This window comes from Quercus lobata, chromosome 5 (assembly GCF_001633185.2).
Source record: "Quercus lobata isolate SW786 chromosome 5, ValleyOak3.0 Primary Assembly, whole genome shotgun sequence".
NCBI lineage: Eukaryota > Viridiplantae > Streptophyta > Magnoliopsida > Fagales > Fagaceae > Quercus > Quercus lobata.
This window is the reverse complement of record NC_044908.1, coordinates 69,555,182-69,573,571: the sequence shown is the minus strand read 5'-3', so window position 1 is coordinate 69,573,571 and position 18,390 is coordinate 69,555,182. Positions and strand designations below refer to the sequence as shown.

The window sequence follows — 18,390 nt, the reverse complement described above, 5'->3', positions numbered from 1 at the left end:
CAGGAAGACAGATAAGATACTAGTGAAAAACAACAAACACTAGTGAGTGCATAATATATTGCTCAGCTCATACTGAATCACGCAGAGGTTTCAAAAAAAAAAAAAAAGTAATCACGCAGAGTGGGGAATAATCTTTTTTTACTCCCAGTACTCATGTCGAACCAGTTCTCTACCATCTGAAGTCTAGGCTTTCCAAAAAGAAAATGACTATAATTAGATTATGCACGAGACACAGTTTTTAGTGTCATGCTTGCTCAAAAGGAAGAAATATATAGCCGTTGTTCAGCCTAAAATCAGAAGCAAAAGTAAAAAATTTAAAATTTAAAAAGGAGAGTGACACATAGGGAAATGAGTTTGCTTCGGAAATAATTTAATTTTGAGAAACTTTTAAATTGTTAAACAGGCCCTTTGGGAGAATTATGAACAAAAACAGAGAAGCAATGGACATGAAAACAAAACGGATATTGATCTTATTCACATAATCTTATAAGAACTTGATGATTATCAGAGAAAAAGGAGATTGACTTGCTTGTCATTGCATAATCTGTGTGCTTAAATGTCCCGATAAGCCAGTATCTAATACTATGAAATAAGTCCATGGAAGCAGAGAGATTTGCATTTTTCTGCCTCCTGCTTTATTTATACTATACCTATACAAACAGATAACAAAAAGAGCAATGACATTGCAACCTTCATCCAACGATGCAAAAAGAAGGGTGAACAATAAGAGAACTATAGCACCTTCTTACATAGTCTAATGACAATCATCCTATAATCTGTACAACCTGAGGACAAATATTTCTATGTGCAGTCGAAAAACCCTTTCAACCCAGATCTTCAGATGCAACTATTTCACCAAGTACCAAAGCTACAACCTACATGTTCTTGGGTGATGACACGAAGGCGATCTTGCATGACATCCATAGATGGATAGGGTGGGAAACACAACCGATAAAAGCAAGTGTGAGATGAAGGCAAGCGATCATGAGACTCCGTGGACCTGTATATGTAAAGCCGGGAAGCCAATCCACGGAAACCTTCCACTGGTAAATATTTCACTGAGGTCCAGAAAAAGAGAAGAACCTTTCTCTGCTCTGCTGACATTCCCCCAACAATCTGCAAATTTTTTAAGCAAAGATAATTTAATTTCCACAACAAATTGGCAACAACTATCAATCCCTATTCATATAATTTTATTATTAGTTAATAATAGAGAGATCTCCAGCTACTTCAAATTCAACATTGCTTGACTGTTTTGGCTCAAAGTCTGCTAAACACAGGTTGTTGACCTTTTAAGGCTTTCAATACCTACTTATCTAATAAATTGAGAGAGAATTGTTTGGAAATGCTACTGCCTTGTCAACAGGCAGGTCAAGGTCTTAAGAATTTGCTAGTGGAGCAGTGCGAGTTATGCTGTCATTAATTATACCTTGCCATGGAGCCAGAGACAGTCTCACACTGTAAACAATATACAAGATCAAACAATTGTCTACGCAAATTCAAGGTAAGCTTAGAGTATTCTCATCAGCTGTTCTATAAAAAATTCCATTTTGACATACCAAAAACCTACTTTACTATTTTACCACATTATTTTACAACATCCCATTTATCAGATGTTCTATTCTTCAATCTCATACATTAAAATAATATATACATCTCATTAAAATATCATTAAAAAAAACTTCAAACAGTAATATATACTGCACAGCCCCCCACCACCACTGCCCATAGTAGCCCACCGCCGACAACCACAACCAAAACCCAAAATCAACCAACTAACCCACTACCACCGACCACCATAGCTAAAATCCAAAATCAACCAAAACCCAAAATCAGCCCACACCCACCGCATAACCCACCAACATCAGCCATCACAACCCATGAAAATCAGCCCACCCACCAACATCAACCCATTACAACCCATGAAAGTCAACCCACATCCACCCAAAAAAAAAAAAAAAAACCCAAGGCGATCTGATTTGAGAGTGTGAGATGGACGGTGCTGCATGGCGGACGTCGATCTGCCCACACCGAACCCATCCACCACCAATCTGTCCATCCGGAGCCACCCATTGCCCAACCCACCCATCAAACCACAGCCAAAAAAAAAAAAACAGAAAAACCACAGCTAGAGACAGATCGGCGTGGAAGTGATGCGTCGGCGTTGGTGTTGGCGTCGGCGTGGAATTGATGCGTCGGCGGGGGCGTGGGCGTGGAAGAGAACTGATGGTGAGGAAGAAAATATGAGGGGATGAGACTTGAGAGATAGGAATATAGGATCGGTGTTTGAGAAAAAAAAAAAGGAGGAAGAGACTAACAGAGACCAAGAGAGATGAGAGAGAAAAGAATAAAAAATTCATTAAAATTATAGCACATCTCTCCGTACGCTTTCATATTTGAGAGCGTACTGTTCATGTGTGCCAAATTTTTTGAGATTTAGAATATCTCATGAGAGATGTTTTTTGGTGTTTGGTGTGCCAAATGCCAAATATTTGGCATTTGGCACACCTAATGAGAATGCTCTAAGATATTCTATCATCTGGGATTGGGTTACACATATCATGTGTTGTTACCATTTCTAGCCCAAATAACAATTCCTTCCTCCATAAGAATGGTAAGGATCAAAGTTCAAGACCTACAAGATGGGTTTCAATTTGGCATTAACCAATAAATAAATAAAATCTTGCGGTGTTGCTTGAATTTTATCTATGGCCATCTCATTGTGGTTCTACATATTTCAAGTCTAGGATAGTTACAGTATGCTAGGCACCCAAAATATTCCAATAATTCTAAAGCATTTCTGCCAAGGAGCTATTGCTCAAATAGCATCTCCTTCCTGTGTAAGAGTTGGGTGGTAGGTGAGGCTGTTGGTATGAGACCCATCAGAAGCATGAGTAACTCAAAGAATAAAAAATAAATTAAATTAATTAATTCTAAAGAATTTCTGTTCATTCAACCCGATCATTGGGTCAAACCCTGATTGAAAAGATTCAATACATTATCAGGTAGTATTCACCAATATGACAATGTATTTTATTAATCTTCTAAATTCATCAAAAATCAAGGAAAAAGAAAGCAATCCCTTGTCTTTTACCCAAATGTTATAAAAGCAGTAAGTTTCATAATTGTTTTCAAAACTCACAGCAGAACCCTGAAAGCCTAATGGCATACCTTTTTTTTGGGGATAAAAACATACAAAGGCCTTATAGTACTTCTTTGTCAATTCCAAGCATAACATGGGTAAATATCTCTCTCTCATGCCTTTATTCTGGTCACCTCAATAAGATCCAATCCGAACACTCAAGCTTCAATTAAGAGAACATCAGTCTACTAATACAGGGCGGGCTGCCTTGTGATAGTAGCCCCAACTTGTTGAAATGGGCAGGAATGGAACAAAAGAACTATGACTGAAACCAAAATAGCTACCAGCAAGCAATGACAAACATTTTCAAAGAACTTCCTGGGACACTAAAGTTTAGGCATTCCAATTGGAGGTTCAGGTTCATCAAGGTCAAAGCCCTGTTAAGAGGAAGGCAACTAAGCAACTATTTGTGCCCCAACCTTGAACGGGCTACTAGAAATCCTACTAATGACAGTCTAATCCCTGCAACTACCCACTCATCACATGAGCAAAAAACTTCCTAAATAAAGTAGTAATTCACTATAATTCTCTTTAATGATGAAAAGTTGCTAGCTATTCCATACTAAAATGCATAATGCAATGCAATCAGTTTTAGCGACAATAGCAGATGCAACTTTTGAGTTTTATGACTTTATCTAATTCCAATTATAAAATTCCACAATATTATCATTCTTCTAAGTAATAGAAAATGATCATGTTTGAACAAATACAATGCTTATATGATTAACTTCTACATTCCATTGTGTTGCACTATCGAATCAGATGTAAGCATGTATGTACACACGAGAAAACTCTTGCACCCTACTTCTGTTATGAGAAAAGGAGCTCACCTTGTCAGAAGCGAACTCCAACATCTATTTCCCCTCTATATCCTTCCTTTTTTCACTAACGTAGGCATCCAGGACTTCTGTTTTTCCTAGGGTGCATCAGTTTGGTATCAGAGCAGGTCTGTCACTCTTGATCATTTGAATTTTCTACTACCATGGAAACACTAGGTGGAAGAGTTCACCAGAGAAGACTTTCAAACCAACAACCAGATGATTTGTTATTATGGATTGCTTAATAGCTTGAAAACCTCACTGATTGAGTTACTCATTTAGAAGTTGGAAAGACAACAGATTCTACAATATTGATTAATCAAGCTGTGGCCGGTTACGAAGAACCTAGTAGGCACAATCCAGAGAGCAGCAAAACAGGTGCGTCTAGGAGATTCAGGTATCAAAAACAAGAAGTCAATCCTACATGCTCCATTCACAATGACAATGGGGAGATGATTGAACAAGGAGTTTACAATATGGCCAATGATAACATTACTATGTGAGAATTGATGTTCCCGATTTTTCTGGAAAGCTTGCTCCTCATTCTTTCTTTGGTTGATTAGTTGCAATGGAAGATTATTGTGATTGGTATGGTATGAGATCGAAAAGTATGGTCAAGGCCTAAGCACACGGAGTATAATATGGGGCACTCTAACAGAAAAGAAAAAAAAAATGAAAGAAAGAAATCAGACGTCAACCAAAATACAAACTATCCAAAAAAGACAATAGATACGAATCAAAGGCAGAGACCGCAAAGAAGCCTATTCACATCTGAATAAATGCCCACTATATGCGAGTGCGACATGAGCTGGATTACCAAGCATTCTGTCTTTATAAATGTGGTAACTCCTTTGTTTCCAAGCAGCCCGCATCAAGATTGAATAGCTCTCCAGATTTTCAACTGGTCCTTTTTCACACATAGAGCAGCCCAGCTTAGTAGTAGATCTGACATTCTCCTAGGCATCATCCAACTCACAACGAAAAGACACAATAGGAAATCCAAAGCTCTCTAGCAACGCTACAATATAGGGATAGATGGTTAATGGTTTTCTCATCAGACTAGCACATGCTACACCAATCTGGCATAACAATGCTCTTTTCTGCAGATTAACCATAGTTAAGAGTTTGCTCTTCATTGTAAGCCACATAAAGAATCTGACACGAGGAGGAGATTCAACTCGCCACATAGTTTGCCAAGGGAAATGTTGATCCCCTCCTTTTCTCAAAGCTTTATAATAAGTATTAACTTTGAAGCCCAGAGCTCTAGAAATAGTCCAGGTCCTCCAATCCTCTCGAGACAAACATATCTTAAAAGAGTACAAATCTGTCAAGAAAGAATCCATGGATTCGAACTCCCAATTCTGCACAGCCAAATTAAAAGATGGGTTCCAATACAACCATTTGACACATCCAAATAGTCAGCCACCTTCACCTCCTTGTCTAAGCAATTAGAAAAAGTTATGGGTAATAATCCTTGAAGATCTCTTTTTTTTTTTTTTTTTTTTTGATAAGTAAGAAGAGAATATTATTAATAAAAGAATAGCAAGAGAAACACAAAGAGTTCACGGCAGTGAACAAAGAAAAAAAGGAACAACAAGACAGAAGCAGCCCCTAATCTATTCTAATAGATGAAATAAAATCCATAAGGGTAGAACAATCCGAGAAACCCCAACAACAAGACCAATCAAAGAGGGTTCTCTGGCAAAACTCTAATAACTAAACCACAGTTTTCCCCTCATCCTCAAAAGACCGCCGATTTCGTTCAGTCCAAATAGTCCACATTAAACAGCCTGGAACCAAATCCCAAATATCAGAACTATGCTTCCCAAGCCAATGATACCAACAAAATAACAAGTCCACAATTGATCCTGGCATGACCCAATCGATCCCAAACAACTAAAGCATATACATTCACAAAGAATGAGCTATCGGACAAAAAAGTAAAAGGTGATCCACAAATTCCGCATTACAACAACACAAACAACAACGATTCGCCAAAGGGCGACCACAAAGCATAAGATTATCCAAAGTTAGAATCTGACCATGAGATGCTATCCACATAAAAAAAAGCCACCCTTTTAGGAACCTTAACTTTCCAAATACCCTTCCAAGGGAAAGTGGAAGGAGCTGCATTACGAATCTTATGATAAAAAGACCGAGTATCAAACTTCCCACTGCCATTAAGATCCCAACTAAGCCTGTCACACCCTCCACCCCTAGGAATTCGGGTTTGGATGAAATGAAGAAGGGAGTAGGAAGCCACCAACTCCCAATCATTGAATTTCCTCTGAAATCTTAAACTCCACACTCTGTCATTATCACCCACTGGAGGGCTTAACACATCAGAAATACAAGCCCCTTATCAGTTGAACACAAAAACAACTGAGGATAAAGAATATTAAGAGGAACATCCCCAGTCCACTTATCATGCCAAAGAAGAATATGAGAACCATCTCCCACCACAAAAGAGAAATGTTTAGCGAAAGTTTCCCACCCTTCACTAATACTCCGTCATAACCCACAACCATGGGCCCTACTACAAGCTTTAGTGCACCAACCCCCCTTTCCCTCCCCATATTTCATGGCAATAACCCTTTGCCATAGATGAGAGGTTTCATGGCCATACCTCCAAAGCCATTTCCCTAAAAGGGCCTAATTAAAAGGCGCCAACTTCCGAATTCCTAAACCACCCAACTCACGCAGTAAGCAAATCTTTTCCCAAGCCACCAATGGATATTTGAAACACTCAACTAATGAACCCCACAAGAAGTTCCTTTGAATGCGTTCCAATCTAGACGCCACAGCTTTAGGAATAGTAAAAAGGGAAAGGTAATAAATCGGAAGGCTTGAAAGGGTACTTGAAGATTTCACCGTCTTATTCCCAGTCCCCACCGTATATTTTTACAAATTTTGCACACTTGGAGCATCCCTTGCTTATGTATGTCCATAGACTCACACCATATGTAAGCCCCACACTATCTGTACACCAACCATCCTAGCATATCCTGTACTTAGTTTCTATCACCTACAACAAAAAGATTTTGTATCCACCCCAAAGCGTTATAACCATTTCCCTAACAACACTTGATTAAATAGCATCAAACATCTAATCCCAAACATCTAATCCCAAACCTCCCTCTTGATTGGGTAACACATTGAATCCCAATTAACTAAATGGAACTTAAACTCATCCGCCAAACCACCCTAGAGAAAGCCCCTTTGAATTTTCTACATTCTATTTGCAACACCAAAAGGGAGGGGAAATAAGGACCTAAAATAAGTAGGGAAACTTAGACAGCATAGTTTTAATTGGGGTGAGCCTTCCCCCTTTTGACAAAGACAAATGTGGTGGCCCAACATTGAAAAACACATGCTCATATTTGGTCAGCCTTCAATTATTCATTGGGGGAAAAATGAAGCTTATACGAAAAGAGATACCTTCAGCTTGATTATAAAGATTCTTTAAATGATCGGTTGATTCAATTGAAAGAAGGATCTATTATGGTTGAAGATTACACCAAGAAGTTCAGTAACCTCCCAATTCACTGTCAAATTGATAAAAATGATCGTCAACTTTTATCAGGATACAAAGCTAGCCTTTTCCCTGAAGTAAAAAGGGAAATAACTATAGTTTGAGTCTTTAGCATTGATGAAGTCTATCAAACGGCATTTAAAATTGAGGACCACGTCAAGCAACCATTGGCCAGGCTTTTTGAATCTCAATATGGAGAATCTGCCTCTAAGAAGCTGACTGATAATTATCGTTCCCATAGGCAGTATCCCAAGAAGCAGGACAAGTGCAACCAAGAATTTACCAAATAAAAACATGATTAGAAGTTCAGGTAAGAGAGACTGGGGAAGGCAGCATTTTGCTCCTGTGTCCAGCCAAGAATATAAATCTTTGAGACAAAAATAAGCAAGTGCAAACTAGCAAAGAGAAGCAGAAGAAGAACTGCATGTAGAACAAGAAGCAATGCAGTAACCAGGATTCTGCAGCGCACTTTAGTAGGCATCAAAGTACATTGAACAAGACAATTTTCCTGTAACTAGCATCGTCTCCAAAGGACAAATTCTATTGGCCATGATTTGGAGGGAAGTTGAGAGATTCTTAATCATTGTCATATTTGTCAAGTTTCCAAAGGACAAAAGCAAAATACATGGGTGTATACCTATGAAGCACCGACGCGGCTACAGAGCCACCGCATCGAAGTCTGACGCGGCCCGACACAGCGTGTGGGCGACGCCGCTGCCCACGCATCGGTGCCACGTCACTTTTTTTTTTTTGTGTTTCCCAATACGCGCCGACTCAGGCCGATTTAGGTCATATCGGCCGTAACCACCGAAATAGGCCAATTCAGTCCGTACTGGTGCCGATACGGCCGATTTAGACTGAAATTCAAGTTAAACATAAAAAATAACAATAAAAAAAAAGGTGCAAAACGCACCGTTTCAACCCAAGCTTTAAACAGAAAACTCTAAACTCTCTTCCCTTTTGTTTTTCGATCTTTGCTCTCCTCTCCCTCTCGGCTCTGTGCTCTCCGTCTCCCCTCTCTCTCACAGACCCATACTCAGAGCCTAAGACAATTTCAAAGTCTCACTCACACACTCACTGACAGCCTCTCTGCTCTCTGTCTCCACCATCTCCATTACTCGGTTTCAAGTTTCAACTCTCAAGCTCACCGACCCAACTCTCAACTCAGGTATCAAAGCTTTCATTATCAGTTTCTCACCCTCCATTATACTCTCACATGCTCTATTACTCATTGTGATTTGATTTTTTTAAATTTTTTTAAAAAAAATTTATATAAGCTGCCTGTAATGTTGTGAGTTGTGACTTGGGTTTAAATTTATGAACATCATGTTTTAGTTATTATCTACTATTGCTCTTAAATTTGGTATATGTTTATGTAATGTGAAAAGCTATGCTTAGCAATATATAAAAAATATAAATATAAATATTTTTAATAATTTTTTAATTGCCGCACCCACACCCTACTTTTCAAAAATTGCCAAGTCTCGCACCAGTACCTGCACCCGAATCCAAAAACACACCCATGCTTCATAGTTGTATACTCCACTTACAGTACCTCAAAAGCCTTGGGATAATATGAGTATGGATTTTGTCCTAAGGCCTTTTGAGGTACATGCGAGTTGTATACTCCACTTACAGTACCTCAAAAGCCTTGGGATAATATGAGTATGGATTTTGTCCTAAGGCTTTTTGAGGTACATGCGAAAAGTAAGATCTTACAATCCTTGATTCAATCCAAAAAGCTCATTCACTGATCCTGTAGAATCCCACTATATCTATACTACTATTTAGGGGGGCTTCCCCCGATTGGGATCCTCATTTTTTTTGTTCAAAAATGCCCCTACACCCCTATGTTTTAGTAGAGACAAAACTAAAGGATAATCCGGTAAAAATACAACTCTTACTCCCACTAAAACATTGCCTAAAAAATAGGGTCACTCTCCTGTTGATTTTCAAATTGCTTTATCCACTATAAATTAGATTCTCAAAATAAAAATTATATTATATAAAATAAAAACACAGGTTTTTCTTTTTCCTACAAAAAAAATATATATATATATTTATTTATTTGATAAGTAATAGGATCCCAATATTTTAACCACTTTGAATTTCATCTTGCCTACATGGACAAAGACTGGCATGTTTAATTTCCAACTTAGCATGAAATTGCATTTTCGAGATGCAATTTCACTGGAAACGCCTTCTGCAGATGTCACATCTTGAAGGTGCAAGTTTAAAAGGTGTTGTATTCTTCCACTATGTTTCAAGTAATGGGCATTTTACACTTCTAAATTAAAAATACAATTTCACACCAAATGACTCCTGTTAACATGAAAGGTGTAAAAATATGATTTGTGGAAAAAAATGTGAGAATTATGGAACTTTTTGAACTCACATCTTCAAAATGGGAATTCAAGTAAACTCAGTATGTGCCTTAGAAGGAAATCATTTGTAAACACGGGAAAAAAACTAAGGAGAGGAAAACAAATAAATTTAATAAATTTAAAATTTAAAATCCTGCAAGCACGTACCTTCCAGAACCAGAATATCTGAGGATCAGTTTCTTTGTAGCCATTGTACTCAGTATGTGCCTTCCAATCATCAACACAAATGGCAGTTTCACTTCCATGAAGCATCCAATCAAGATCTTCAAGCTCTAAACTTTGGAAAAAGAACTTCTGGAGCTTAGAGTTGGAAAGAATATCACCAAAGCCTTGTGCAAATTGTGATACCTGGTCTGAGATAGATGTGACAAAGCGATGCTCAATAAGAAGCCTAACATATTCCTCCCTGTTCTGGCTATTCACAACCATGCTTTTCCCACCAGGGCAAAGCTCCACAACTTTCCTGGATCCTAACTCCTCAACTTCTCTAACAAATGTTAGTCCTAATGCATCTGAATCAATAAATTCAGAATCCATATCCAGAATCTGTTTGCAGCTATTATACAAGCATGGATCTGCATCCCTTATATCTTCCAACGAAATGTACTTCCCAGCCAATTGCAAGAAAAAGACACGATCAAAGACAATGCCTACTTGAACTTTATGCATCAAAGCTAATGCAATCACCCGACCAGAGAAGCTGAAATACTCAAGGTGCATGGGATCCACCCTTGATGCTGCATACAGAAGGAAATGGATGAACAAATCATAATTGTCTCTGGAAAAAGAGTTCTTTGCCTCAATATAATATTTACTTAAACAAAATGATAAATATTTTTATAATTATAAGTGTAGAACTCTTTTAACAGAAATAGAAGCATAACTCAGAACTCTGAATCAGGGAAATTCTACATGATGACACAATTCCCAAAAAAATGAGTAATACCAATATAGGTTCAATGGCAGTTTGATAGTGACTGAACCAAGTTTACAATCCAATATCGAACAGCTTGTTCCAGAAACTATTGTTTTGTAACTTGTTGAAAGTGGGGCAATACAGCCTCATCAAATGTAAACAGTTCATTACGTAAAATCATACCATTTGCCCATGGGACTCAATCTTGAGTATGATAACTGTGCATTCTACATACAGATTAGATTATTTGTATTTCTTAACCTACCGTTCGCAGGTCTGATTCTGTTATGATTATCTTCTAGTTTTCTTATTGAACTTTTGAGACGTAGTTTTTTTGTATCAATAACATATCATCTAGCCAGGTTTACATTGACACATACAACCAGAATATACAAAAACCACAACAGACTGAGAACCACTCTGTCAGTCCTCACCATCATTCTTCCAATCCTTCACAAACATCAACAAAACATACAACCAGCTCTAAAGACAAGAACTGACTTCTGCAAGACTCTTATCTCTCTATGCTTGCAGGTCTGGTTCTGTTATGATTATCTTCTAGTTTTCTTATTGGAATTTTGATGCATGGTGTTTTTTTTATGGGTAATTAAATTTTTATCAAAAGAAAATAAGAAAGGTACATACTGCTCCCCTGGTACACAGGTTGTGTATTAACGGAAGTCAAAAATTATGCAAATGAACACAGATCTAGGAAATCCAACAGGGAAGAAAATATGCAGACCACTCATAGCAGTCATCCAGTCAAACAAGGAAAGCAAAAGGAACCCTTTCAGCCCAATAATGGTATGCTCCTCCCCCTCAAAAGTTTGAAGATTCCATTCTCTCAAATAGTCCACATAATACACAACAGAATTGCCTCCCAAATAACTGCTACCCAATGTTGAACAACCCCTCTCCTCCAACAAGCCGGCAACTCCACCACATGCCTAGGCATCACCCAAGAGACACTAAACAAGCTAAAATCAAAATTCCACAAGCTCTATGCATAAGAACAGTGAAGAAGCAAGTGATTCACCGATTCCCAACTATTCTTACACATACAATAGTGGTTAACAATGCAAATATTCCTCTTCCCTAAATTATCCAATGTCAGAATCTTACCTTTGGCTGCTGCCCAAGTGATGGGGGAAAAAAACTTTGTGAGGAACTTTCACATTCCAAATACTTCTCCGTGTAAAGGACTCAATACCTCCATCGCTAAGGACTCTATAATATGATTTAACTTCAAAAGATCCCTTCCTAGTAGGCCTCCATGCCATTCTATCTCCCCCCTCCGCTCAATATATCTGGAATACAAAAGAGCATGGAAATATTGTAGGTTCTCTAATTCCCAGTCATTAACCAATCTAGTGAAAAGAATGTCCCAATGGATATCCCCATTTTGCCAATGGATTTGATCTGCTACAAATGCATCCTTTTTCCATGCAATACAATACTTTTGATTCATGATTTTTGTGTAGCAATAATACATCATCTAGCAGTTTACATTTACTCATACCAGAGCCATAATATACAACTCCATACTGAGAAACAGTCTGTCGATCCTAACCACCATTCTTTCATTACTTCATAAACATCAAAAAATCATAGCACCAGCTCTAAAGACAAGAAAATCTTCTGCAAGAATCACCTTTCTATGATCTCTACTCTCCACAAGATTCTAATTATCCACAGAAACTTAAGCAAATGAAAAATCAAACAACTAGACTCACACAAACATGTTGAAAATCTTCTGGCCTCATTACCAGTCATTATTCCAACTTCTACATAAATTAAACATATACGTCAAACACATGTTGATTGAAATCCAAGTTCCAACACTCCTAAAAAATGTATAACACTTGCAAATTTATTTTTGTTCCCATAAGACAACTGAGAAAAATGAAAATTACCATTTAAGTATGATAATGATCATATATGGTTGTAAGGGATGATGCAACATATTACTGTTCTCTTACAGATACAACTTTGACATTTGATAATGTGAAAAAACCAGATTGAAATCACGTGGGCTCAAACCCCCACCACGGGCTGCGAAGGTGCAATCCAAACACACCACAAAGGATGGATAAAATTCCCCGCATGGGTTTTCCCCACCCTGAAGATAAACAGGGTGAGGACACGCTTTTTTTGCTTCTCTTGAGTGAGTGTGTGTGTGTGTATTATTAATATATATAATTTAAAATTTTCAAAAATATTCTATTTTCATCCCCCAAAACGCTTGGAGGCTGTTTGGTTCACCATTTTAAAATGTGTTTTCAAAAAGGGTAAAAACCAGTTTTGAAATAGGTTTCCAAAAACACGTCTTTGTATAGGTTGTAAATGTGAGAAACAAAAGAGTTAAAAATTGTTTCGCAAAAATATATCTCTTTCAAGTTTTTGTTAAAAACCCAACCCCCAACCTTGAAAACTTCTAAAAAATAGTTTCAGTTTAGGGTTTGCAGAGTAAATCTAAGGAACCATTTTTTAAGTTTGGTTTTTCGAAAACAATTCACCAAACAAGGATTTTTTTACGGGCCCCCACCACCTCATTTTGTTTTTAAGTGATGAAAACAGTTTGTAAAATGACCAACCAAACCAGCCCTTGTTCTATCTATCTTATTACTCTCACTACTATCCCCTCTTTTCTCTTTCATCTCTACATTATCAATGTCAAAAACATCTCATTATGGTTAGTAAATAGCTCCAAACAGCCTTGCCCTGTTGCCATCCCCGCAACCCTCCCCCCCCCCAAAACACAGAAATTCTTGAATCTATATCAATATCAACAATTACACAAACAGCAATGTAACAGAAGGTTATACACAAATGTGAGTCTATACTAATATCAACAATTTCACAAACAGCATTGCAACAAAAGATTTTGGTGGATCATTCATCATCCATCATAACAACACTCAAATTCTTGAGTCTATTCCCATATCAACAATTACATAAACAGCAATGCAACAAAAGGTTTGGGTATATCATTCATCAGTTTTTGTGTGTATTTGTTTTTTCAAATACACACAAAAAACAAAATCATTCATCACATGTGGTTATACCCCCCACCACCCCCACCCAACACAAATTCTTGGGTCTATACCCATATCAACAACTACACAAACAGCAATGCAACAAAAGACAATTCACAAATTCCTGAGTTTGTACAGAAATCAACAACTACGCAGTAATATGCAGTAATATCCCCCCCCCCCAAAAAAAAAAAAAAAAAAAAAAAAACAAACACAAAAATTCTTCAATCTATACCCATATCATTAATTGCACAAACAACAATGTAACAAAATGTTTTGGTAAATCATTCCACATATGTAGTTATATCCCCTCCAAACACAAATTCATGGGTCCATACCCATATCAACAACTACACAAACAGAAATGTAACAGCGCAAATTCCTGAGTCTGTGCCCAAATCAACAATTACACTAACAGCAATACAACAAAAGGCTTTGGTTGATTCGTTTATCATGCGTCCTAACAACACACAAATTCTCACGTCTAAACCCACTATCAACAACTATACAAACAAGAATGCAACAAAAGCTTTTGTCGATCATCCATAATAACCCACCCCCCGAAAACCACCCAAACAAAAAAATAAAGAGAAGCATGGAAATCAACCAAATTAAATACAGATCAATAAAAGAATCTATTAGAAGCCAACTGAAGCTTACTTGGATTAGGATAGAATCTTCTACGATCATTTGGGCATGCCACAAAAAGAGCGTTTTCTGGGTTAAATATAGCTTGGCATACCAAAAAAAACCATTCCCGCAATACACCCGGACCTGTAGCTTCCTCATTTTTGAACTCCATAAAGAGACCAGCATGTAGAGATTCGGATTCTGCCCGTTGTATATACTCAAATGATTCTGCCAACAATTGAGACCTGTCAATGAGCATCTCATGCAGTTCCTCGTAGTCTTCTTTAGCCTCCGGAAACATCATCATAGCCAAATGCCTTCTAGACTCAAAATCGGTTACATCCTTCCGCTCAAGAAGCCACTGATGATCGTCCGCACGCTTTGCATATTTAATAATTAGAGCACAAAGTGCCGTTTTTGAAAGCCTCAAAACCGTCCAAAACTGTTCTTCAGCACCCTGATAAATTTTTGAAATGCCATGCAGTTCCTTCAAAATGGCAAGATACTGAGACCATCCCGAATATACAACTTCACCTTCCCCCTTCTGTTTAACAATCAAGTTCCCATCCATTCTTCGTAGGCACTCCTCCATTCTATTCAACAAATCTATAAATATAAGATAAAGAAACTCAAGCTCCTGTGCCAACACTGGATGCTTATATCCTTCCCCCTCAACAAACGTCACCGGTATGAGACCCTCAAAACTCACAAGAACCATAATCATAGTCCTCAAGGGGAGGACAAACGCTGTGAAATCGCGAACATCACTCGACAGTGGCCCTGCAGTACCAGGGGTTTCCATACTCAATCCTAAATCCCTACACAACCTACTCGCCATCTCGCTAATAAATGGGAAAATCTCTTCCATCACAATGGCTCCACCACCCCTAACACTTTTCATCGAAGGTCCAATCGACTCTAACATCATGCCAAATGTACTCCGGCAAGATAAATACAAAGGGTCCTCATCTCCAGCTCTCCTAAGCAATTTACAAAACTCTAATACTATTGGTGCACAATAATTATGATGACTTTTTGGTAACGAATTTCGACTAATATTCAAGAAATGCCTAATGGCACTATCAGCACAGTCCCTGTTACCTTTCTCCATGGACATGTAGAGCATGACCAACGCGGCCGGAGCCGAAGACGACATAAATATCTGCAAATGCCCCGCCGCCAGCTGCTCCTCCTCTTTCGGAGTGGTTGACAAGTACTCAGTCATCCTCGACTTGATGTAATTGGCAGCGGCATGGACGGCTTCACCGCGGCAGAGCCGGCAGACGACTGAGACCATTTCGTCGATGACTTGCCAAGCGTGAGGATGCTCGGTGCTACGCATACGCCCGACGAGCTGCAATCCGGCGTCGTTTTCGATGGAGCACTCGGCGAGCGAGCGTTCCCACTGGAGCTGTTTGCCTCCGTATATGAGCCTTTGCTCGTGGACCGGGATTCCAGTGACCAATTGGATTCGCTCGTGGAGCGATTTCACGGTATCGTGAGGGTAAGCTTGGATTACCCTAGTCTTACCCTCGGAGATCATTCGGATGAAGAATTGCAAACGAGGCGACGCGGAATGAGTCGACTCGGCCGAGTCGGTGGCCGATTGAGCATCGGAAACCCTAGAACTGAATTCCACAGTGGTCGCAGCTGTAGTCGCGGTTGCGGTTGCGGTTGCGGTGGGGGCGATGGGGTGAGGATGAGAGTCGAAAGAGGAATTGACGGCGTTAGGTTCATCTTTCCTCATTCTAACGGAGACTAACTCTGCAAAAACGTCGTTGTCTTCGTCGTCGTAGTCGTCGTATGTGGGACCACCATAATCGTCCAATTTGCGCTTCGACGACAATCGTGGCGGATCGACGGTGGTGACGGAAGCTGGCTGTTCTTCCTCCTCTTCAAACAAAGGAACAAATTCTAAGGCGATTGTGGTGCTGGCGGTGGTGGTGGTGGTCGTGGTGGAGCCGCTGCGCTGAGGGACGCAATCGACGGAGGGGGATTGGACGAGAGACATTTACGGTGGCCCCCGCCGCCGTCGCCGCTAGTAAACAGTGATTATAGAACGATAATTTGGACCTGATCACATCGGAAATTGGAGGAGGTTTTTGATTTTTTTTTGGATCAAAACTTAGTAGCTATGTAGTAAGACTGAGAGAGAGAGAGAGAGAGAGAGAGAGAGTCTAAGACAAGGAGTTAGCAAAGACAAAGAGAAAATACTAAAGTTTTTTTGTGTGAAGGTTTTTTGGGTTTGGGAAGGGAAAAAAAGGAGGTAGTTTGATCGGAATTGTCGTCTGGGCTTGTTTTACAGCCGTCATCAACAACAACAACATAGACTGTCATATTACGCTACTATTTTTTATTTATATATATATATATATTTACTTATATAATTTTTTTCGTTTTCTTACAAGGGTTTTTTTTTTTTTTCCTTGTAATAAAAGCTTTATTACTGAGAGTTGGTTAGGTGTGGGCGGAACAGATGGGATATCCCTGTGGCGTTTACACGATTTTGACGGCTCGGATCTCTCTTGGTTGACGGTAGAGTGTTTTGGATTTTTTTTTTATCGATCTTGATAAGAAAAACATTTGGTTTTTTATTTTATTTTTGAAGGTACAAATTATCTAATTTAATCCAATTTAGTTTTTTAATGTAAAAAAATGTTATATTCATAATATTTTCACCATATTTCATTTTATGTAAAAAAAATTTTAATTTAAAACAAAATTATATATATTATTATAAATTTATTAAAATTGATTTTTATTGTAATTTTGTAATAAAATTAGTAAAATCATCTATTTTAAAATTATATGCAATAGAGTACAAATCATTCGTTTCTAAAAGAAAAAAAAGTATAAATATTTAATTTTAAAATAAATTAATAACATTTTGATTCAATTAACAAATGCCTAAAAAACTCCATATTGTTAGCTACTATATTAAGATTAGTCAAATTACTTTTAATATATATATATATATATATATATATATATGTATATATTTTTTAATTAATTTTTGCTACTTCTAAATATAAGAAATCTATCAATATTTTAACTAATTTCTAAGAGCGTCATTTTTTAAGAGTTAAACCCTTTTGGATATACATCACTATCAATTTATTTAAGATTTTCTCCTCTTTTCTCATGTATGTGTTAAAAATACTTAATATTCTCAACAAAAAGAAAACACCACATAACAAAAAAACCTTTTATAATTTATATTGATTTAAAAAATTCTAGAGTTACTCTTAAAATAATATAATGTGTTGATGAGATGGTACCCACTATAGGGTTAAATAAACCATTCTTATATTTTGGAATGAATTTAAATGGATGATAATGATGCCCTCGCCTTTACTTTTCTTTTCTTTAAAAAGTGATTTATATTAAAGGCTGCTTAAAACTAAAGTCCTCTTTATTTTGTTAAAAAAAAAAAAAGTCATCTTTTAATTACGCATAGATTTTACCTTTAAACAAAATTACACATGTACAACTATCAACTAAACTATGCCAAGAAATAACAGTAGACTCATCAAAAAAAATGGAAATAACAGTAGAGAAATGAACTTTTCAAAGAAGATATAACTTTTCGAGAACAATTCAAAGTGTGGAAGTCTTCATCCGTCACCTCTAGTCGAAACTACATTGGCCATATAGCTTTCACATTAAGGATCAATTCAGAGGCTCTCAACTCAATCCCAACTTTTTTTCCCTCCCTTAACCCACGACTGTTTCTCTTCGTTACCTTAAGAGAAAAGTTCCTTAAGAGAAAAGCAGAGACTGGATAGCGGCAGATCGTGCGTCTACGTTTTTCTGGTTGGGCCTCGTGCATTGTTCACGGGACCCGCAAATACGGAATTCAACAAAATCAGCTTTAAAACTGGGTCCTATGACACTATTCACACATTTAAAAATTATTTTGCTATAATATTTTTA

At 37.8% G+C, this 18,390-nt stretch overlaps 1 protein-coding gene across 1 annotated transcript; it reads right to left on the bottom strand.

Moving 5' to 3' along the window:
• Window positions 1-451: 451 nt before the first annotated feature.
• On the bottom strand, window positions 452-16,794 carry LOC115989531 (E3 ubiquitin-protein ligase UPL5-like). The gene is made up of 3 exons (XM_031113237.1): window positions 14,488-16,794; window positions 10,024-10,613; window positions 452-1,116 (listed from the first exon to the last, which is right to left on the bottom strand). The coding sequence occupies exons 1-3, from the start codon at window positions 16,466-16,468 to the stop codon at window positions 853-855; spliced, it is 2,835 nt and encodes a 944-aa protein (XP_030969097.1). The 5' UTR covers window positions 16,469-16,794; the 3' UTR covers window positions 452-852.
• Between the last annotated feature and the right edge of the window lie 1,596 nt (window positions 16,795-18,390).

Bases quoted from the DNA above. Each gene is read 5' to 3' on its own strand.
- LOC115989531 (XM_031113237.1), bottom strand. From the start codon at position 16,468: ATGTCTCTCGTCCAATCCCCCTCCGTCGATTGCGTCCCTCAGCGCAGC. The intron at 10,614-14,487 runs GTAAGCTTCAGT...TTCTGTATGCAG, and splicing joins AAGATTCTATCCTAATCCAA to CATCAAGGGTGGATCCCATG. The intron at 1,117-10,023 runs GTACGTGCTTGC...AAAAATTTGCAG, and splicing joins AGATATTCTGGTTCTGGAAG to ATTGTTGGGGGAATGTCAGC.